Source organism: Sander vitreus, chromosome 12, assembly GCF_031162955.1.
Source record: "Sander vitreus isolate 19-12246 chromosome 12, sanVit1, whole genome shotgun sequence".
NCBI lineage: Eukaryota > Metazoa > Chordata > Actinopteri > Perciformes > Percidae > Sander > Sander vitreus.
Window position 1 is genome coordinate 21,034,267 of NC_135866.1, and position 24,588 is coordinate 21,058,854.

General features: G+C 39.8%; 2 protein-coding genes across 2 annotated transcripts; one reads left to right on the forward strand and one right to left on the reverse strand.

Annotated features, from left to right (window-relative positions):
- Positions 1-6,221: 6,221 nt before the first annotated feature.
- On the forward strand, positions 6,222-7,560 carry LOC144526104 (protein shisa-like-2A). Its single transcript, XM_078263320.1, has 3 exons — positions 6,222-6,412; positions 7,043-7,179; positions 7,379-7,560. The coding sequence occupies exons 1-3, from the start codon at positions 6,231-6,233 to the stop codon at positions 7,558-7,560; spliced, it is 501 nt and encodes a 166-aa protein (XP_078119446.1). The 5' UTR covers positions 6,222-6,230.
- A 9,895-nt stretch (positions 7,561-17,455) lies between these two features.
- On the reverse strand, positions 17,456-18,172 carry tmem125b (transmembrane protein 125b). The gene has a single exon (XM_078263352.1). It carries the CDS (start codon positions 18,170-18,172, stop codon positions 17,456-17,458), a length of 717 nt encoding a protein of 238 aa, XP_078119478.1.
- Positions 18,173-24,588: the final 6,416 nt, after the last annotated feature.

Here is a 24,588-nt window from a genome sequence, read left to right on the forward strand (position 1 = left end):
ACACACACACACACACACACACACACACACACACACACACACACACACACACACACACTGAGTAATTGGACAGCTAAAGAAGCAAATTGGTTATAGATGTGCACATAGCACATACATGGTCTTGTGTAGTCAGAAGTCTGGCTAAAGACGACCTGTGTTAGGAAGGTTACAGTACTTGAAAAATGTAATCAAAAAATCTTTTCAAAAATAATACCAGAAAATTAGACATTGTGTTCTGAGAGGACATGGAGACTCATTTTGTACAGCAAGGAAGCGCAGATGGGGAAATAAAAGATAAAATTATTGAAAAAAAAAAAACTAAATGAAAAATATGGAAAATGACATTGAGGGACCAGATGAAGAAAATGTCATAAGAGCACAAATAGGCCCAAAGTAGATCAATATATGAGGTTTTGAGGACAAGAAAAAAATGTATCTTGCAATTACAAGCAACAAAAGAGTCCCTGTGCATACACTCTCAGACCTCCATCATCCTGATTACGTTAAAGTCCTGCACAATGCAAACAGCTTATTTCATTTCCATTAACATCAATGTCCCACGTGTGACACATGGGGAAAACCAGAGGCTCTCCTGTTATGTTAACATAACAAGCTTTTTCATGATGGGTGATATTACTCTAATTGTAATCCCAGATGCCACATCTGCTCTGAGGCTGCTGTGTAGGCTAATCCTTGACTGGGTTCCAGGATGCACTGTCGTCTGTGGCTAAAGACGTGGACTTGGATGCCGGCGTGCCCCTGCGTACAGAATCCACTGCGGTCTGAAATGCAAACTGCTAATGCCATTTTTTTTGCACTGCAGAGAATGTCATTTAAAAAAAGACCACAGGCCACTTCAGTTTTAGATCGGAAAGCTATTCAACATCTCTGCATCCAGCACCGTGAAAAATAAAGCCTCTGACACAGTGTGGTTTTCACAGCAGTGTTATTGATATGCACAGGGACATCTCGCTCAAAATCAAAATGCTTTAAAGAGATTTTACAAGGCACAAATGGAAAGTTGGATAGATATTGATGGATGGATCTTGTCCTTTAGCTCTCTATGTCAGAGAATACTTGGCTAAGTTTTTCCCATTATTATAGGATGATGAAACATGCTTTGGAGATGTTTCATCTCCCTTTTACACTTTTACACTTTGTCACAGACTCTGACACGAGTTTTATGTGAACAAGCAAAGCAACACAAAAACATTGTCTACTTTAAAAAAAAAAAAATAAGCCTTTGAGTTCCTCCTAATGGCATTTCAATGAAAGGTTTTTTCAAATTCATCCATTATTCAACAGCCTAATGTACTTGATCCCAAAACAAATGATTATTTTTGCACTTTTGTGCTTCTGGTGGAGAGAGAAATGTACAGATCATGGGATTGGATGACATTCTATGTAGAGCAGGTGTAAAACTTTATACCAAAAATTCACTGACAAATGACTCAGCTCAGTTAGCTGAATTGTGCTTTTTGATGTGGTGCTCTACCCCCTGATGCTATGAGAGCCAGTAAACCTCTGACGATGCAGCCATTATACTCTGCACCGCTCTGAATTTCAATCACTTTTTTAATTTATTTCCAGACATGTTATGCACTGCACTCATTCCCAGGAAATACCAATGGAGGTGTTAATTGGATTAATTTAGAATTTTAAAGCAAGAGCTCAAGGATGTCATCAAGGTGTAAAATGATGCATTGTTTTCAGTTTGTGAAAAATACATAGAGGAAATCATGCTGTTCAAAGCAATACACTTTTGTTTACAGGATGCATAACAAGCAAGGCCGAAATAAAATACCAATTAGAGTGAGAAGAAGTGCAACACATTTGAGGCTTTGCTGGGATTTGCAGTGGCAATAATTGCTGTGCAGCACCAGGAGGGGTCGGCGTTATCTGTCATGTGGTTGAGGGCAGTGATGGAGGATGTTTACCGACGATTCTCTGCGCTCTGACGAGGAGGAGAGATGGATGGTAGTGGAAGGTAGAGGAGGGAGAAGGGGGACGAAGAGCCGGTCAGTGAGCAGAGGTCATGTCACTGCTGGGATCACTTGCCTCTCTGTCAGCGTGACACATGAATGAACAAGGCACGCAAGGATGGACCTCAGTATGAAATGTGCACACTGAATTTGAAACTACATTTGCGACTGTAATGTGTCCATTTCTGTATGTGTGTGTGTGTGTGTGTGTGTGTGTGTGTGAGAGAGAGAGGGTGTGAGTGTGCGAATATGAGTGATTTATATGAACAAGTAGGTGAGTGTTCTAACCGCCACAACCCCCCACTGCTGTCAAATAATCTCCTTTCTTCTGCCAATTTTTCCCTGTTTCTGGATTGGACTGGCAGAGATAATCTGGGATTAGAGCGAGCAGTCAGGCCTGGTTCCTCATTCATTTAGACGGGGCAGAGATGTTCAACATCCACAGGTCATTAGCTGCAGGCCTTAACATATTTCATTGCATATCGTCTCAGGGCAAATGTTTAGCCGATTTGGGAACTTTGCATGTTAAACTGAGAGAAAGGACGAATGCGGTTGCCGCCTGTTGGGCTGTAGTGGAGCAGCTGATTCCATCCTGATCAGTCTAAATGAATGTAGTCCAGAAATACTGGCAGATATATGTGACTGACTGACTGACTCATCTGATCCCTCTTCCTAAATGTTCATTTTGTTCCCTTCTGTCCCTCTGGCACTTTTCCAATTGAGGTTCCCATATCCAGATTATTCCGGCATTGTTGTACATTTTTCCTGTAACAAAATCTTTGTGCGTTTAATGATGGAATACATTGTATCGGGTAGCAGGAAAGATTATTTTCTTTGACTAACTGCTCCATTCCTTAATCTTAGCAAAGGTAAAATGACTGATAGGACTCAGGTTATCCTTCTTTTCTTGCTTACAACCAGACTGGGCCTGGGGGGGAAAAGGGGATTGAGTACCCAGGGTCCTCATGTGAGGAGGGCCCAAAAAGATGCTAGAATGAATAGCTGTGGATGCGGGGAGGGGCCCATAGAAAAATGCAGGCAAGCAAGAAAGGGAAAAACTAGTTCACTTTGAATCTCCAAAGGTCAACCTTTGGTTCTTTAAACCTTTGATATTTGAAATGTTTGTAGTTCTTCGACTCTTTTTTCCCCTCACCAATCACTAATCTTCTGTTTTCTCAGATTATGAAGAGGGATTCTTTTTTTCATTTTAAAGGATTACATGATTTACTTACTACTTACAGGGTCGGCCTTCACACAAGGATCAAACAACATCTCTCACCTATGATGGTATTTCTGGACAGATGTTTTGTTTAATGTACAGAGCAAGATCAATGCTCATCACTAAGAATGTTCGGAATGTTAGTGGTCCACTCTCTCTTTAGGGTGATGACTGAAAATCTTTGCAGTCTCCTCATATCAGAGAATATTCCCTTGTGATGTGTTACTGCAATGGGAGCCCCTGGTCCTGTCTCATTACAAATCTCTGTGTGAATTCATTTACCTTTCAATGTCCGTCTTAGAGATGATCATACAGCTCATACCAGCAATGCCCCAGAAGATTTATGTCAATCTTTCACATTGAGCTTTACCTTAGTTTATTCTTTGTTTAAACACTATTTGGTACATGTGTACACATCCTCCTAAGAGCGGCAGACGTAATGTAAAGGAATGGATGGACTGTTGTTATTTCTGATTAAAAGAGCTTGAGGTATGTAAATGCTCATTTAGTCAATTCAAGTTTTAAATAATTTGAAGAAAATATATGGGCAATTTCGGTTGGTCGGTGTGTCGGTATGTGGTCAGTCTACCACCTTGGTCAAGTAGAAAATATCTTAAAACTATTGGATGGATTTCCACAAAAAAAATGTATAGGCATTCATGGTCCCCAGAGGATGAATCCTCATTAATTTGGTGAAGCCCTGACTTTTCATCATCATCATCATCATCATCATCATCATCATCATCATCATCATCATTCATCAAACTTTTAAATTGTCCAATACTTTGGTTTTGACCAAATACCTGCTACACGAATGACATTCCGATCAGAATTAGCCGTACTTTGTTAAATGCTAATAACTGTGTATTTCGGTAAGCAATCCAATGAGGTGCATGGGGAGGGTGTATCTATTGGGGGAGGGACCTCCTTTCATGAAGACAGATAAAGTGGTCGCATGTATATATATGATATATTATGTGTGTACGTATATAGGGTGTAATTTGTGAAAAAAAGCAGATGAGGGGATTCTTTTGTGGCTTTTCCACCTTTTAATCGATAGGCCAGCTAGATGAGAGAGAGGGGGAAGACATGCAGGATTCGAACCCTTGACCTCTGCGTTGAGGCATAAGATCAAGGTATTTTGATCATGCACAACAAAACAAAACATGCAAGGATTAAATCCTCCTTTCAATACCATAGATATAGTGCCACTAGTCCAGCCATGCCAAAACAGTTATTTATGAACAATATTCAATGGAAAATAATTTCAAAATAAAATAGCACAACGTGGTGTGAACATAAAACACAACGCTCATAAAACGGAGAGTGGAGTTCACTTCGGTGTTTTAACCACGATTTTTTTCCTAAATTTAACTAGTCTTTTTGGAGCCTAAACTTAACTGTCATCGGCGCATGACACTCACTTTTTCTGGCTGAATTCTAACACTACCATGGCCCCTGAAAGGACCGTTATCTGGCGGTGCCTGTAGCCGGCTCGCAGTCAGCTATTGGCGGCTAAACAAGTGCCGCTGTTAGTCGGCGTCCTGGAGCGCTCTAGCGGCTAAATACAACCAGCAACTGCCACAACTTTTACAATCCCAAATATTTCATTTGGTCAAATGTCAATGGCATCATATCTTCCCTTTAACCCCTCTAGTTGTTCTAACTTCCCGAGAACCAATGGAAATACCAAGGGCACGTTCAATCTGAAACCGCCATGCACCAATTTGCTATGTTTTTTTGGTTAAACAACATGTCTCCTTGAAATGGTGTGAAACAGTGTGAAACTGAGGTATGTTTTGCCCTTGTCCTTGTCGCCGGCAGCAGCATACCAGATGGCGATGGAGGAGTTGAGGATGGCCTCGATGATGGCAGTGAATAAGATCAACATCATCGTCTTTGGTAGGTTCAACTTATTAAGCTGCCGCAGGAAGTTGTGTCTTAATAATGAGGGAGCTGTTCAGCTTCAACTTGATACCCTGGGAGATGATGGAGTCTAGAAGTCGGAAGGACTCCACAGTGTTGACTGGATTAGAAGTGATGCTTATATGTCCTATTGATATATGTTATAAGTCATGCTTTCACCATTCTCTATTTTCATCAATAAAGACCTATAGCAGTAGGTCAAGAGTGCATGCAGGTCTTCACTGCATTACTCCCACAGGCACCAGATAAAATGACTATTATGCCTAACACATGGTAGACTACATCTGCTATAATAACAGTGTATATGTCAACAGCTCTGGATTATGTACCTCTTAAAGAGAGAAAATAAAAGAGTGAGAGGTGTACTGTGCTGACCCCAGCGCTATCGCTATTAGATCCCAGTTGACTGTAAACCTAATGTACAGCCTATTATTTGTGTCCACCAGCATTTCATTGGCTACTGTAATAGAAGAGGCATTTAGACATTACTTCCACTGATAGATAGATAGATAGTTCGCTTTAACAATATTTGCAAGTATACAATCAAAACTCAAGACTTAAGTTCTAAGAAAATCACACCTAATTTAATGGACACAGCATTTAACTGAGTAGACTTCTGGGGAATAATAAGTGATGAGATGGTGCAGACATGCTCTCTACAACATTGTCTCACTGCGTTATAGTGTGTAACTGTAAGTTAAGAATGGCAACGCTAAAATGTCAAAGGGGGAAAAATGTGTGGCTGTTAAAATTCTATTATTGACTAATAAGCATAAACTGTCCAAAAACTAAAGCGGATTAAGTAATGCTGTGTGTCTGAGATATATATATATATATATATATATATATATATATATATATATATATATATATATATATATATATATATATAGAGAGAGAGAGAGAGAGAGAGAGAGAGAGAGAGAGAGAGAGCGAGAGAGAGAGATAGTTTTCTTCAGATTCAAAATGTTCCACCTCCGTCCTTCTGTGTGTTCACTCACACACAGCTGATGACGATACGCCTCACAGCAGGAAACTTATTCACATTAATCCACGGATAAGAAGTGCTTCTTTCTTGTCTGTATTGATTCGCCTACTGCATCATGAGCGCTGAATGCAGCAGTTACCACAGCGCTGACGGTATGTTTGTGGACGGATTCTCATGCCCCAGACCGGGCAATGCCGTTGCTGCTGTCTACTGCTGCGGATTTAATGATGTGAAGTATTGCTGTGACGATCCCGACAGTTTTTTCCCGTATGAGTACGGATACATGTGGTGGCTGAGGTGAGGGCAATTTCCATTTAGCAAAAGTATTTTTTCTCTTCTTATTAGTAGTCATCTCTCTCTCTCCCTCTTACTTATTTTGTCACTCATTTGTAAGTGTAGTTTGTAGTAATGCAGTCATATTCCTTCATGATCAACATATGAGCTTTTCACTTTGTGCGTTGTTATACAGAAATGTGGGCAGCAGCACCTGCTTTAAAACCAAAGACACTTTGTGACTCAGCTTGACCAAAAAAAAATCGAATTACCACAGCTGCTGGAGGGCTTTGCACTTACATTCTTTATCCCTGCTCTTATATAGTTTCTATTTTTTAAATCTATTCTTATTTTTATTTCATATACTTATTATTATCTTTCTCTATTTTTATTTATTTATTTATTTCGGTCCTTGTGCTGCTGCAAAACCTGCCTTTCAACAGTCACAGCTATATTTCTTTTTATTTCATTTGTGGATAATAGTTTTGCATATTTGAAAACAATCTTACCATTATGATTAAAGTTCTCAGTACTTCTTTTTTACTTTAATGCAATATATCACCTCATATCCTTAATTGAATTGTTTCTATTTCTATATTTTATCTTCCCTCTTCCATCCTACCCATCCTCTCCTCTCCTCACCTCTCCTCTCAGTATCGGCGCTCTGGTTGGTCTATCCATTGCAGCGGTGGTCCTCCTTGCCTTCCTCATCACTGTGTGTGTCCTCTGCTACCTTTTCATCGCCACCAAACCCAGTTGTCTGGACAACGGCCTACCCCTCAGAACGCCAGGTTAGTATGTGGCTCTCTTACTGTAGGTGTTCTATGATAACAGGTGTCACTTAGTTTTATTTGAATGCGCTCTTACTTGCTGCAATTACCAAGTTTTACATTTAAATGAGATTGTTTTTTTTTTGTTTGGTACATGCACAGAGATACTGTGATTTTGAACAATGAGCAATTGAACTATTGTCTGTGTGCTTTTTAGCAGGAGATCCCAGTGAAGGACCCAGTCATGGGAGAGCGACCTGCATCTCTGGTCCGCAGGGATTCAGGAAACACTTCATGAGCAGGAAACTGGACTGTGATAACCAGCCGCCAGACCCCGAGCTCCTGTTCCAGAGGTGTTTCACAGCTACCGCCACTGGCCTGAAAGTGGAAAATCCTTCGTAGGCTGCGGAGAAAAAAAATTAGGCCAGCAGTCCAGAAATCAAGAAATTCAGTGTGTCTGAAGGCAGAATGCGCTACCAGGGGACTGCTCGGACAAATAATACAAAAAAACAACAACACTCTGAGGGCTTTGAATCAAAATTGCGTAAGTGTACACAATGAAAGCTCTCAAAAACATGGATTCAATTTCTTCAGACACTAAATGACTCTAACGCATACGTGTTTCAGCACCCTGCAGCAGTAATTAAGAGCCTACAGATGGAATGAATTATTCACCATATTCTTGAAACATAAGGTGTTTAAGTGGCCTTAAGAAAGCCAAAGCCTTGTTGAATTATTAACCCTTGTGTTGTCCTCCCGTCAACCTTGAACCTTTCTCGACGTTTTTGACGCCTTTTTTTCACAGTTTGTTTTTGCTTTTTCCAACGTTTTAAATTGTTAAATTTTTCTTCTACACATTTTCAGTGCTTATTTCTACGTCCCATATTCCCTGATATAAAACAAAAATTGAAAACGGGTCAATGTGACCCGAAGTCAACGGTAGGGGGACTGAGGACATAGGCCTGTTAAGATCCAGTTTACACTCAAGATGCACAGTTTCATGTGTGAGCCTGACAAACCAAGACAACAGCAGAGTCTAGGACAGCCAGGCTATAAAGTCAGGGTGCACCCTGGTGAAGTAGGGCGCTGTATACTTTTAACCACATCTGCTACATTTTACTCAGGGACTGAAGGATTTGTGGGGAAGCTCTACAGTGTGATGAGACCAGAAAAATGACAGCGCTAATTCAAGTGCATTAGATGACAAAAGACCTCTTATAATCATACATTTTTGATTTAAGGTTAGTCTGTCGCCTACCAACACTCAGAGCTGTTTTTTTTTTTTAACCATGACCAATTTCAGCCAGAGACACATCAAGGAACTGACTTTTCTTTTTTAAAAGATGAATTTTGGCAGTTTTGCCTCCACAGTAATTGACAGCTGCCAGTGAAGAGGCAGACAGGGAAATAGCAGAGAGAGTGGTAGGACAAAGGTCCCCAGCTGGAATGAAATGACCATTTATTGCAAATGGTTGTACACTTTGCTCTTTACAGCAATGGCGCTCTCAAGATAATCTAAGTCTCAACATGGATTCTGCTGAGAGAATAAGAAACACATACAAGAACACTAAATCTTATTTAAATTGACAATACCAAAATTATAGCACATAAGGAGGACGTTGGGGCGGTGGAGCTTGCTGTGGCAGCATCAGAATAGCAACAGTGATAGGTGCCAAGTTAAAATGGCCCACTCTAAACATGCCTAGACCTGCATGAATATGATTGGATGTTACTAGTGAGCTGAAGAGTGAATGAGCCAGTGAATGTGAAGCATGCAGTGTTGTATGGCAAAAAAGTTGATCCTGGCTCAACTTTTCCAATCAAATACATGCATGAGTACACATTCCTGGTAGATTACTTCACAACAAGAACACCATGTTACTAATGATGATGTGATTAAAGATAAGAATTGCCACTGTGAGTTGTAAATTCACACATCTGCTATTCAAACTAGACTTTCTTGATTGTATTTCATAGCTCACCTGAAAGAGACAATGAGTAGGATTTTCCTAAAAAACAATGTATAGACTCATACAAAAGTAATCTCTCTCAATCATTACTTATGAGCCACTAGAAATGTGTGGCGGTGTCTGTATCTGAAGGGACCCTGCCCTCTGACTGGATTTTCTTACTTTACTGTGCTGGGGACGGTTCTGGGAGTCAGCCTCTATAAAAACCTAGCGACCAGGTGCCAGATCGTTACCACACATCCAAGACGGAGCTACGAAAAATGGTGTACACAGTGCCGAAAAATGTAGCGAGCACCGTAACCATAATTGAGCTGGGGAGGAAGTGCCAACTTTGAATGTTGTGTTTACAAACTGCAACCAAAAAATCCTACTCATTCTGCCTTTAAGCCAAAAGCCCCCACCAATGCAGCCCGGTGTGTTTGAACGCTTAGCTGTTTTTGGTCTTAACTCCCACTTAACTATTGAGATTGCAGATGAGAAAAAAAGTTTATATTTATAATTTCTATAACAGTCATATCGACCAATTAAAGGCAATTCAAATGTACCTTTTTGTTGTGAAGGTATGGTGTGTGATACACAGGCAGCCTCTGAGACAGTGGTCCTAGTTGAAACTGTAGAAAAACAGCTGAGCTGCCCATCTCATTCTGAGGAGATTCAGTGTGATGTTGTGGTTCAGGTGTAGGTAAGAACAGGTTTGCTGAGTGTTGAAAAGAACATCTCATGCACCTTCATTTTCAGAATGTTTCTACGTAGCTCCAAAACACAGCATAATGGATATTACCAGTCTACCAGTTTAAAGGCTACTGATATACTTTGAATATGAGTATAAAGATGGAGACATCAAAGTTTCCGGTGGTGACTCTTTATTGTGATTGGTATTCTGTCCATTTTTCGCATTTCTTATCGTATTTTGCTTGCTGGAGTCTCAATATATACGTGAGTCTTTCCATGTTGAGTATCTCCTCGACTACATCCCGACAGTTCCTCAGAGTGGGAGGGTTCTCTCTACACCAATTTCTGGTGATTGCCTTCTTGGCCACAGCCAGCAGAATTTTAACCAGGAATCTGTCTTCATGTTGTACATTTTCCCCTGTCAGGTTACACAGATATAATATCTCACATATCTTTGGTAGTTCATATCCCAGTATTGTTTTCAATTCTACCCACACATCATTCCAATAATTTCTGATTTTAGTACATTCACAAAAAACATGGGTGTGAGCTATGTTCTGCTCCCCACACCGTCTCCAGCATGTTTGTTGTGTAGTTGAAAATTTGCTCTTTGTTTTGGGAGTAATAAAGCACCTGATCATATTTTTCCAGCAAAATTCTTTCCACATTCTGGAGCTGGTGGTGGTTCGCTGTACATCACATATGTTAAACCAGTCCTCCACAGCTAATGGTATTTTACTTTCTTTTACCCATCCGTCTCTTATATACAGTGTAGAAGTTCCTCTGTTCTTCTCTAGACCTAGACTTAAAGAGGGCAGCCAATAAAGCAGCATGTGTTTCTGAAAAATAAATAATATACTTTTTTTTTTTTTTTTTTATTGGTTTATCTTTAGGTTTTCTCCCCTGCTAAGCTGGTGCTGGTTGTGTTGGTATTACACGCTGAGCAACTCTGATGATGAAGGCTATCTTTGTCTCTCTTTCCCTTCGCTTTAAAGCCACTATGTCAGTTGAAGAGTTGAAGACGAAAAGATTAGATGGGTCAGTGAGACTTAAAGTCACACTGTTCAGATTTGGTACTGGTTTTTGGGTCCTAATCTTTCACTGCAGAGAGGCAGAGCCTTGGAAAGCCAGCAGGGGCATTCCTGAAAATGTAATGTGGTAAGAAGATTTAGTGAAAGGGATGTCAGTGACGCCAAAACTGCTTTGATCATTGTAATAAGCATTGGCCTTATTTTCTTGTGTAAAATAAAGAATTTAATACATGTGCATTAATAAGTAATTATGTGACACATAACATGCATAATCCAATGCCTTCTACTTTAGGATTATGGATAGCATAATGCCGGTTTATAAGCACCAAAAGCTCTTTTCACACTGCACATAGCTCCAGGCTAAGGGAGCTGTTAGACCCAGGCAAAAGACCAGTTCAGGCCAAAGATTGGCGATAAGACAAAACCATTTTAGAATGTTGCATGTAAAAGTTGCAGCAGTCTGAACATGCCTGTATCAGCTTGACTCAAGCCAGCTGATGGTGTTGTCTGCTGCAATATAGCTTGAATTTAAGGAACGTCACCTGTTTTAACAGCCAATCAACTCAGCTCGAAGTTAGTGCTTTCGAACGAGCTAGAGATTGAAAGAAGAGAGATAGTGGTGTTAGAACAAAGCAGTGAATCGAAAAATAAAAGGTTAGTTTCATCCCTACTAGAAATGCAACTGTAGCAAGCATCTCACCATCACTATCCTCTTTCATATTTAAAGACGCTACAAATTATATCCAGCTAAAAAAAAAAGGCTGAAAAGTTGGAAGTTAGAACAGAAGTACAGAGAGTCGTTGCTGATACATCGTCTTGTCTAGTGGCATTGGTGTAACTCAGTGACGGACTGGGATAAAAAAAACGGCCCTGGTATTTGCATCACACCGACCCTATTTTTGTCAATAACCTAGCTTGGAAATTAGGAACTTTGCCTTCCGAGTGAATCTTTCCACGCATCAGTATTGGCCCATAGTGGGGCGGCCCATCTGGCATTTGCCCAAATTCCAGATGGCCAGTCCATTACTGGTGTAACTGGCAGGTTTCAGAACGCTGCAGACTTTAGCCTAGGCCTTGCTGACCCTGCTCTGGAGCCGGGTTAGCCTCGAGCTTTCTACTAAACCTGTGGCTAAAAGTTCCCAGTGTGAAACAGGGCTAATTCAATGTATGTTTATGCTTGTAAACAGCAAGCAGTAACATTCTAAAATGTGTTAACATTACGTGTTCCAACTGGGCTAGCGCATTGTCAATCATATATAGCTTAACAGTGTGGTTCTGGAAGTGAAAATCCCATTTATATTCTGCATAAGGATTTTGGTTACTAGCCAGAACCATCAAAAGAAGACTTACCACGTGCTACGGGATTATGAAACAATGGTTTATGACCCTACAGAAGCTATGGAGCTATTGAATATTGGTCAGTGTTGAGCTACTGCAGTGAGCATAATAAGAACAGCTATAATGGCTTATAATTGGATGGATTTTCTTTCTCATTCAAACGTCACATGAATCTGCACATTGAATGAGAATTGTATTTCTGGAATAGAGAGTAACTTATACAACCTCTATAAGTATAGGTATTCAAACTGGAGATGTCGATGTACTTTATTCTTGTATTTTATACCTGTCTTGTTGTATTTTAGCTGTTTTATATTCTCTTTAATTAATGTTTTAATTGTTTTGAACTGCTCTTTAATGTTTTATGTAAAGCATTTTGAATTGCCTTGTTGCTAAAATGTGCTCTATAGATAAAACTGCCCTGCCTTGCCTATTAATAAGCTATGCTAATGTATTAGAGTGGTGATGAGAACTAACTGTCAAATGGAAATGGCCAAGTGCAAAATGTGCCCATTAATGAATATGAATTAAGTTCTTTACAGATGTCATGCCAGGACTGGGAGCAGACCATTGAACCTGGTTGGGTTCTGGATTGTCTATCCATAATGACACAAATTTGATTTGATTGTTCCCCTTCAGGATTGAAGGCGACAAGTAAAAATCATGGATACAATTTTTGATTAAAGATTAAAGATTAAAACGTTAATGTCCCTAAGGGGCAATTTGCTTTGAATACAGTATATACAATACATCATACACAACACAGCCCAAGATCCACATCTCCTGCACTGTCACTATGGTAGTTGTCTCCTGGGGACAAGTAAAGTGTTTTGAATTGAAAATGAATAATGGAAAAAGAAGACAAAGTAAACACATGAGAACGTAGGCAGCGTGGGGGCAGGTTACAGATAGTGGGCTACGATAAATAGATGTGCTTTTATCCATTTTAATGAGCAATTTCATTCTTGACACTACTGCTGTGATCACCCTTATTTCAAAATATGTCCACTTGTTTTAAAAGGATCTTTCAAACAAGACTACAATGACATATAATAAGATATTTAGGTTTACTTGTTTTAGGCAGTCTATGCTTTCAAGAAAAACGAATGATACTTGATAGAATGACTTCAACTTAAAATCTCATTCAGCTTACTGGAAAATATGTAACTAATAGTGAATGGACTACTGGAAATCAATTTCACTTGAACTTCACAGGAATTTATTAAATGTCACGGACTGCCAAACTTAGGTTTATTAATGCAATGTACACAGTTTAAAAAATGCAGATTTTGAAGGCTTCACTGCCGTTCATACATCTGGTAAATAGAAAACTGAGGGACCATGCTAAAATTATTAGAAGCGGAGCGGAGGTCAGACAAGGGGGGAGGACTATGTTGGTTTTCTTTTTGCAGAGGGTAGTCCGACTTTTTATAAAGAGCAGTTCCGGGATCTTTTTGCGAGAGTGCGGCAGGCCTGACAACAAGACGTTGCAACAAATGCATGAATTAGGCTCTCTGCATCAGCCATGGACAGAAAAAGAAATAGAGAATTTTAGCTATGTTGCCAAGGTGATTAAAAGCTGGTATTTTTCACCACTCTACTTCACTGATTACTGACATCCCTTGTGAATCACTGCTCTATTCTCGGTAAAGACAACCACTGATTAAAGACTTATGATTTAGTGGGAGGTGGTTCAAGTAAGAAAAAATCCTTCTACAAGAGAAAAATCCACTGACACAATGTAAAGCCAGCGTTTTTTCATCTCAATGATCTTATGTAAAACCCCTTAACAAATTGTAAATTGACGCAGATGCCTTCCATGAACATATGTCAGCATGTAGACTCTGTGGAGTGCTTCTGTTTCACGCATCTTATGTGATTACAGTGACACTATCTGGCCTCAGAGCACAGATGCAACAATTTAGCCAAAGGCTTTCTTTGTCCTTGTCTACTTCTAATTTTGAAAGAGTAGATTGTGGAAATAAGATTATTACGCTATTACTCACAATGAAGATACTGAATGAAAAATAAAAACATCTTTGCATTCACTTCTAACTGGAATGGTGAGTGAAAAAGAAATTAGGAGGACAAATGGATGACAAACCTAATAAAGTTACTCATTAACATCTCTGTCTTAAGAGCATGGTGCAGGTAGGGTGGTATTATGGTATGTCCAGCAACCTTTGCCCAGCAAGTCCCATTATTTCCTCAGAAGGAGCAGAAGAGGAAGACAAAAACAGCAGCTATTAGTCAGGGAGACATACACCTGCTCTGTCATTTATCCTATTTTGTACAGGTAAGTCATTTTAGACTTTGTGTGTGTGTGTGTGTGTGTGTGTGTGTGTGTGTGTGTGTGTGTGTGTGTGTGTGTGTGTGTGTGTGTGTGTGTTATTGTAAACTGTGTAAATTGACAGTACTATGTCTGCCTCTGTATCCTATATTACCTGTGTACTGCTGCCTCAAATTAAATATTTTCAACCAAAATATAAAGTATGGATATACTACATTACTTCTATCTGGATTAAGTATTCCAGAATGCCATGCTACATGTCATCCATGTAACATACTGTGTGTGTGTGTGTGTGTGTGTGTGTGTGTGTGTGTGTGTGTGTGTGTGTGTGTGTGTGTGTGTGTGTGTGTGTGTGTGTGTGTAAAGTGAATTAGTCAGCAGTTCAGGACTATAATCATGAACATTGCCCAAGAGCTGGCAAGACAACTCTCTATGTGACAGTTTCTGAGTGAAAAGAGGATTATTTAATCACAAAGTCTTATGTTATGTTGACAACGTAATAAATCTCCAGTTTGTCCAATTAGATCTGAACATGCTTTGAGCATTTAGATAATGTTACAGTGTCAGTTTTAAGTGTATTGACCGTCTCAAGACATTGCAACAAGAGTTTATTGGCCATGAAATATGAAACATGACGTATGTCATCCTCACTGCAGGTGTCAGGATGTCTCATCATCAGCCATTCATTAAAAGAGGGATTCACATGTTTTAAAGTCTGTCTTTAAACAACACTGTTAATCCCATATGTACATTGAGAGTTATTGGTTGCTGTGATTGTTTCTACTCTCCATACTGGATGTGAAAAGATCCCTTCTAAATGCAATGTAAGAGATGGGGGACGAAATCACCTTCTCATTATGTGTAAAAAGTTCTATAGTTATATGTTTCATCCATAGTTATGTTTTTTTTTTGTGTGCAAATTTCCCTCCTTGTGTTTCCCTACATAGCGTTTATTTCTTGCTAATCTAAGGTATAGTAACACTAAAGGGAAATATTATACCCCAAAAATGACCTAAACGTTTACAAGCACCCTCTTATGCTCCTCAGTAGATGCAATCACTAAATGATGATTTCTTTAGGTTTTCCCTCAGGACGCAGACATGGGCCGGTGGAGCTGCATCCCCTTTGTGGTGTTTTTTCTTTGTGGTGCTTTTATCAGAGAAGCACATCAGGCTTCTATATCTGAAGTTGGGGGACAAAAAGACGCTCAAAGACATCTTCTGATGGAAGTCGAAGATCACACCAACAGTAATGATACTGAAATTCAAAGTAAGCAACAAACTTTACCATCATCCAACTATTTACAACCAGGTGTGTTTGAGAAACTTTGAACTCTATAACACTTCAGTTACAGGAAACTTGAATTTGAATTTTGAATGCACTGGTGTTGACATCTCTGTCTTTATAGCTACATGTATATGCAATACAAATGTTTTCCGGCTGTGTTCACAGGGACACTCGATCCTGACGGGAGCCCAAAGTCGTTGGAGTACTCCTATCTGGCTGCAGGTCTGGGCACAGTCCTCGCCATCTCACTCCTCATCGTGATGTCTGTCAAGTTTCGTCTCTTCCATCGCTTCCTGGCCAGCTACAGACACTCTCTGCTCCAAGAGGCCGATGGAGTCAGCCAGTATGGCCAGGACGAGCAGCAATTCCCTAACAGTGTGGTGGGTAGAATGGGAGTGGATGGAGGGATTCCAAGAGGGCTGGATGACGATGATGATGGCTTCATTGAGGATAACTATATCCAGGCCAGTGAGAAAGACAGGGCAGAGAGAGAGAGAGAGAGAGAGGAAGAGGGGGAGGAAGGGATAGAAGACAGCGATGATGATCTTCAGTTCACTATAGGGTGATTAAATAAAGGGATACTTCATCAAAAACAGCTGGTTTCCAACTAAGATAAAAAATGACCCTTTAAAGAAGATTTTGACAGCAAAGCAATGATTGCTCACCTTTCTGGCTTGTGACCCCCTAATGAATCATTGTCTACTTGCAACCTCTTACACCTTGCATGTGTCTATGAACTGTGAAGACTAAGTTCCCCTCAAAAAGTCACATAATCTGTATATATTATATTATATTGTTTAATTTAAATAATCGTCAGACCAGAATAGGCAAAACTCTAGATGTCACAATTAAAAAGACAAAGAAACAGGCAACGTTTTGACTGGACTGGGTCTTCATTAGATGCCACGTTTGTCTTTATATACATGACCCTTTGTCTTAGCTATTTTCTCAAAGAAGATCCCGTGAGTCAAAATGTTGCCTGCCAGATAATCTCCAATTTTCCTTTAATGCAGAATATAAATTGTTCCAATTACAGATGAAATCTGTAATATTTTTTTTAAATGAATAGATTGTGTGTGTTTGTGTGTGTGTGTGTGTGTGTGTGTGTGTGTGTATCCATCTGTAAGTTGTTGGAAGTTGCTTTTCGTACTCTACTAATGTAAGATAGTAAACACTATTTCAATGTGCTTGTATGTATAGTCTGAAATAATTTTATTGGAATAAATATAAATTTATGAATAAATTCTTTATAATTCCAATTTGTTTCATATTTCTTCATTCTTTTATTCACTTTGCCAACATTGTTATTTGAGTAGGTGGTAGAAAACAGAAACATAATGAATACAGAGAAAAGATATCCAACACAATGATGTTTTGATTTGATGTGAACACTTCTTTGTGAAGTGTGTCTTTATTTTCAACCATAATTACTCAGATGTATCTAAGTGGTGTATTCAGACAGTCATCACATTACTGAGCCTTTGGTAAAAGCATGCGGTGCAGCAGTCTGTTGTTCTTTTACAAACTATTTGCAAGTATTTTGATGATGTTCAACAGACGGCATCGTTATGCGAATGGGAACAAAAAGGTTACTGCTCTCCTCAAATAATCTGTTTGTTTTCCTTTTTGTACATGTGCTAGATAAATTATTCTAATATTTGCTTTCAAGGAGTCTTTGATCCGTTTGTGATTTTGCCCATTTAGTCCATTCAGATCAGGCTGGTCCTGCTGGACAATGTCCCACTCCTGGCCTGGCTCATCTGTCCTCCCGAGACATTGAACACCCTGACAGTTCGACTTCCGAGCCTCCTTACTCTGCTCATTCTCATCATCATCATCCTCCTCCTCTGCTCCCTTCTTCTTTTAAGGTAGATGAGCACACTGTAGCCCACTACAGCTAGAGCCATGCCCGCCCCAGCAGCCATCAGCACCAGGCCAGACACCAACATCTCCTTGCTGTCATGAGCTTGGCTACCGATGGTGGCCACACAGAGAAGCACCGTCCCACAGAGCATCACTGCCAATCCCACAGCTAACATCAGTGCCGGGTCAGCCCTCCCGCCGCTCTTCAGCTGGTCGATCCGACGCCAGCTTCGCACACAGTTCATATCCTGGATGGCGGAGCTGAGGAGCTGCTTGAGCAGAACAGCCAGGGCTAAGAGGCAGAGCATGGTGCCCACCCCGAGGCGCCACTCCCCGGACAGGCTGGTGGTGGTGGAGAGGAGGCCCACGCCACCGAAGCCCAGCCCCAGTATGAGGGTCACAGAGGCACAGTAGCACAACAGGGAGCGGCGTGGCTCTCTGAACCACCACAGTTCCACTTGATCTTCCAGGACACGTCGCTGCATCAGGGAGGGGTCCAGGTAGAGACCTGGGGGGTGACGGATGGTGTGGCAGGGCTGGTAAAAGGTCTGAATGTCAGGCATGGCAATGGTCACAGCTCAGCCAGTCCAAAACAAGACTGACACTTTGTTGTGCAATAAAAGATGATTTTAAATGTTACTTTTCCATTCATCATTCATCAACTATAAACAGTAACTGTAGTTGTATTATCAGCTGAAACATCCTGTGCTTCATCTCAGCTTCTGTGAAAACAGTTACTCACTTGGTGCTAGATGAGCATCATGTGTTTCTGTCCATCCATCTGCATCATCACACAACCTTAGTCAAAGCATTGCAGTAGTTAGTTTAAAAGATCCTACGGTTGTTTGGTCTTGTTGCTTCATTCTGTAGAAAACATGGGTGTTTCACCTAGAAACAATCCGGCTTCAAGGAAAATTTTCCAATGGTGAAGTAGTAGATTTCATTTGCTCAAGCTGCTCTCAGGAATGAAACTCTTCTCAGTCTAGATGGTAGAATGAACCTGACTTCATGCTGGAGGCAGAAAAACAGCAAGGACCCCCAGCCACAGAGAGGCAGGGACTTCCACTGTGTAATGCTCACTGTAAGTAAACAAGTGATGATGTAGTTGACATCCTGGGTGAGTGATGTGTATGTAGCCTGTCCACATTTCTGCTCATGATTACCACAGTGACTGTACTAGCCTTGCAGATTGCCAGTGCCAGGCAGAACAGAAGACCCCCCTGTCCTCCTCTCATCACACGGGAAAACCATTTGGCCTGGTTAAGTGGGTAAACGCCGGGTCACAATAGCAGTCTTGGATCATGGTTTGGACAGAGATTGACGACATTGTCCACCATTCCCCCACACAGACAATAGGCTGATCGCTGAACACAATGACTGTGCTCCAGGAGGCGGACGGTGGTGTGTGTGAGCCGTGGAGGGGTGTTGCGTTGCTGTTGTGGAGGGCTGAGTGATGTCAGTGTGTTGTGATAATGGAGTTTCTGTGATCCTAAAGGATAGCGTCATTCACACCCTATTCTGAGCCTCTTTTAGATTGTGACAGTGAATGCTGCCTCTCCTCAATGAGACACTTACTGACATGGGCCTGCTGATCTGTGTCTTCCAGTAATACCTGCCATAGCAGACAATATTTCTGTAAAACATTTTGCCTTGACTTTAAAGGAATAGTTTGACATTTTGGGAAACACTTTTTGGAGAAGATTTAGATGAGGAGATTGATACCGCTCTCATATGTCTATTAAATATTGCAAGTTGTGGTTTTACAGGCAGTTGTATACCAGAATATTTACTGGCAACCACCATAAACTCCAGGAAGTCGCTGAGCCCAGCCAAGAAATAGCTGAGACGTGTTAATTAGTGAGCTTTACAGGGTGTTGGTAGGCAACTGGACAGAGCCAGGCTACCTATTTCTAGTCTTTGTGCTAAGCTAAGCTAATCATCCCATGGCTGTAGCTTCATATTTAACAGACAGACATGCAAGTGGTGCCAGTCTTTATTCTAACTCTTGGAAAGAAAACAAGATCGTACAAAAAATGTCTAATGATTCCTTAAATAATCAAACATGACTTGACTTGACAACCTGCCTACTATATTTACATTTCTTCCTGAGAAGCTGATCAATCCTCTTCAAGAGGCAAAAATGTTTCATTCAACCGGCTTTTCTCACACTGGCTAATTTGACCGTCAAACACAGGTGCAACTAATATAATTACAGTAATAATGGCTCCATTTGTGTTCCAGTGCCAACACCTTGAATCCTGGCTTGCTTGTACAACTAAATAGAATGGAGACCATTGTTAATGTTTTAGGTTAGACATGTGCTTTTCCTGTACTGAGAAGTCAAACTCTTTGTAGTAAGAAAGCTCTGATTGACAGATACGGTACGTGCCCATCATATGTTTTACTGCACATATTTATCTGATAACATTCACATTTTGAATGTATTCTCTTTTATTTACTCTTTTGGCCTTTCGACAAAAATGCTTTTGAGAAGATGTAATGATGATTTTAAGTATTTTTTGGAGGCGTAGAGGTGTTCAGCACATGTATGAACACATCATGAACACCTAATTCTAATGCTGAACTGGGTGAAAGGAATCATTGTAGTTACTAAACAAATCTGTAGCTTTTAGCAGTGGAGCTCCCCTCACTTGTGACTGAAAGTGAATGTCAACTCAGCTGTGATATTACAGTAGTGTTATTTTCCAGTTACAGCAAACGCTTACTGAAAGACCACAAAATCCTCAGCCACAGCTCTTCCTGTAACTTTATAACCAGTGCTTGCATATACCTAGTTTTGTACTAAACTGAATGAAACAGTGCAAACAATCAAGAGAGTGAACTTACTACTGAACAAATAATAGCAAACTCAGTGCCATAACATCACAGTGTTATGAATGATGATGCGATCACTATCTGATGAGCTCAAAATGCACTTTCTCCCCTAGTGGACAATATTTGTAAGTGTACAATTCAGCTTTTGAATCTTTGAGCCTTTGAATATCAACTAAAGCCAAATGTCAAAATATAATCTTCAACAAATACATTTTTACTTTGTTATTATGAGATAAAGAGGGAAGACAAAAGGATAAAATATATAAACAAATGAGGAAATGGAAGGGTAGATTGATTGATTGACATTATTTTACTCACAATATATGTTATATCCTTGGTTAGTACAAAGTGCTGCTGCTGTGTCATCTACCTGCAGTTGGTCCTTGACATTATCAGGGATGGTGATGTATAATTGCTGCCTTTCTGTCTGATTCTTATTAGTGTTATACAGTATACACTACATTTTATGATTGGAGAATGATAGCTGTTACCTGTTTTTCTACAGTCTACTATTTCATCCAGACAATTTCATTTGAATGTGTTTGTGCTTTTGTGCCATAACTCTGTAAGAAATATATGAAGCTGTGTAAAAGCCTGATCCAAACACCCTCAAAGACATGATTTAACCCTTGTATTGTCTTCCTGTCGAACGTGCACTTGTTGTCCTCCCGGGTCAAAAATAAAAAATGAACACCTTTTCGATGCTTTTTCTGACATTTATATTCCTTTCCTCAAGACTTTTGATGCTTTTTTCTATGTTTTTGTCACTTCTTTTACGTTTTTTGATGCTTTTGTTGGTTACACGTATTTTTGGAATTCATGGACAATAATTCTCATTTGTAGAAAATGGTACCTAATTTTTGAGTTAAAAAAGCAGAAATTATGAAATATTTAGACTAATATTAGAGGAACGTATGTTGATGGATAATCAGAGACTTCAAAGAGTCAAAGTTTAGTCAGAATACAGTTTTGAAACCCTTTCAATTTTTTTGAAATGCCAAAACTTGAATGAAACAACAAATAACCATGTTGCTTTGTCGCCACTGATACTGTGCAGTCACTCAAATCAAGACGTGACGTACAAATTAGTTTATTGTAATAATTACTCTAATTATTAGTTTTTGATACTAACCCATGCTGTAACCTTTGCTGCACCATCAGTTTAACACAGTTGCTAGGCAACTCCAGCAGGGCTTTTCTTGATTTCACCATGCTGCAAATTTGTGATAAATGCTGCCCTCATAATAATTGGAGCAATTAGCCCAGCAATTATGCAAAACACAACAATATTTAATGAAATTATTGACAGGTTATCATGTATTTGGCTGGGAAATGTATATGTTTAGCGGTTTTTTGGCCCTGTGGATGCCTGTTGCATTGTGGGAGAGACTCCAAAAATGCGTCTGATGTAGAAAATTGATTGACAAATGAACAGATGTGTGAATAAATAACATATTACATACTATAAATTCCTGAGCATAAGATTTATCATTCTGCTTTTTATTGATTACTTTACCAAAGGAGGTTACAATTCTGGCATGATATAGGCTATAGAGTGCAGTCCATATGTGTTTAGACAGTAACACGTTTTTGCATTTACTATTGCTGTACAATTGTATTCTGTCCAAATGTTTGGACTATTTATCAAAAAAAAGGCTCTGAATCCTACAGAGCACCCTCATACCTCCTTAAAGACCTCATAGTCACTGGTTCATTTTAAATATACTGAATATAGAGCCACATCTACAGAATTGAATACAACATTGACACTATTAATATGCATTGTTATTTTTTGGTAGGTTAATAATTGCAACTGTCCCATTTACCATAATATTACCTCAACAGTACAGTTATATACAACATCTGTATTCCTATCCAACATGTGAGGCATTGTTGTTGTTGCCTAAGATCAACCTGTAGAGGGCAGCAGCACATAAGTTTAGACCACAGCCGGCTTGATGCCTGTACAATAATACTGTATACGGTTGTACAGTGCATGCAGTGGTTGAAAAAGTACTACATACTTATTTATGGAAATGTAATGATACTACAATGTAAAAATACTCCATTGCAAGCAAAAGTCTTAAACAAATATACAAAAGTAGTAACATCTAAAAGGAAACTGCTGATTTTGCTGCTGAAGCTTGTTGAGGTGGATCTAATTTAATTACTGTATTGTGTAGTTAAATCTATGACGATGCATCCTATTTTATGAGCTGATCATGTTTTGTATGAAAATTCTTAAATATGCTAAGTAAGTGGTAACTATCTCTGTCATATTAATGTAGAGGAGTACTATATTTCCCTCTGAAATGTAATGGAGTAGAAGCATATTTTAGCAGATGGAAATACCCACGTAAACTACAAGTACTTCAAAATTGCACCCAAGTACAGTACTTCAGTAACTGTACATTTCACTGCTGTGTAAGTGTCATAAGACTCGCCACTCGCCATATTATATTTGATATACACACTACATATATACCTAGCTGTATTTACAAAGCCTAAATATTTAATTTAATATCACTTAGACTTAGATTTATTGTCCCAGAGAGATATTTGTTTTCACCGCCAGTACAAACAGCAACATGCAGATATAGACAGTACACAAAATCTCCATGAATGCATTTATCATCCCACTACACAGCAGTGTCAACCAGGCAGATTGTTCAGGGCTGCTATTGCAGAGGGCAATAGACAGTGCTCTGAGTTTTCATATGACATGGAGCCCTTTCTGGGATTGTTTATGGATGTCAGTGATGTGTTGATCAAAACTGAGTTTGTTGTCTATGATGAGTCCAAGATATTTGAAGCTGTTGACCTGTTCTACTGTCTTGCTGTGGATGGAGGTGGGGTTCAGTTTTGTCACTGTGGGTTGTCTTTTCCACGTTTAGCTGCAGGTACTGTAGTTGTCGGTGCACCATTATGTGAAGTGTAAAATCTATTTAAGAAGAGCATCCACAAGAACATCCCTCAGGTTTTTATATGTTTACTTTAAAACTGGGGGTGTGGAGGAAGAATGCAATTCTGCTTAGCGGCTTAAAAAGTGCTGGTGGGTTAAGGTTAAGATTAAAGTAGAGCGCTGTAGGAGTGTTGAGCAGAAACAGCGGCCTCCACAAACCTGCAGCAGTAGGCTCTTTGCTTTCTGACAAAACGATGAATGAGCCATGGAGAGATTTGTGAGAACAGTTTCTGATTCTGGCCCGAGACACCAGCAGATGATTTCACTAATAGGTGGAACATCAACCAGAGAGGATGAACTAATATCAAGGTTGCAGGCCACTGGATTAGACGAACAGGGCATGTGACCGGAGCATCACCATTCCAGTTTCCCTCAACCAGCTGCGGAAAAGTGGGTGGAAACTGAGCAAAACCAGCTGTTGATGTGTTCTTGAGCCAGGTACAAAAACATGTTTGCTTCAGTGCTCAGTGTGTTCAGTGGAATAGCTACACTGTAACTAAACCATAAAGCCTGCCGATGCCAGCTTCTGCAGCTGTGTGTATGCAGAGTAGAGAAAAGCTGGGGGAACAAACTAGTATGTACGCACAGCAAATGTTCCCTGAAGGTTAATTAAATAAGAAATGTGGCCAGAGTAGAAGTCATACTATTTACTGAAATGCTGCTCACATGCCAGAGGAACTGCTGATCTCCATGATTGCTGTGATTTGTTCGGGCCCCAAAAAAATAGGTAAAAACTAATATAAAATTATTAAACCATCATCATTCAGTATATATATTTCAAATATAATAATAAAATTAATGATCTCTTTGTTTTTACTTGTTTTTGGCAGTACAAGTTAAATATCCCCATTGACCAAAAAGTAAACATCCATATAGACCGGCCACCCCCCTGTATCTGCATGAAATGGTTTGGTCCTGCCTTAGAGCACTCAGTGATGGTGTTTAGTTGCACACTTGTCAGTAGATGCTGCAGAACTACAGTGACCACAGTGTTGCCAAGTAAGGAAAGACAAAGGAAAGGGTGTCAAACTGTAACCCAGTTTTTCACCAAGAAAGGTGGGTAGCCTATAGTCTGTGAGTGGTATTAACCTGTTAATGTGTATTAGCCTGTTGTCCATAGTGAAATAAGCTAGCTAGCTACAGACTAGTGTTAGCCTACATTTAATCAGTGCAGGGAAACGT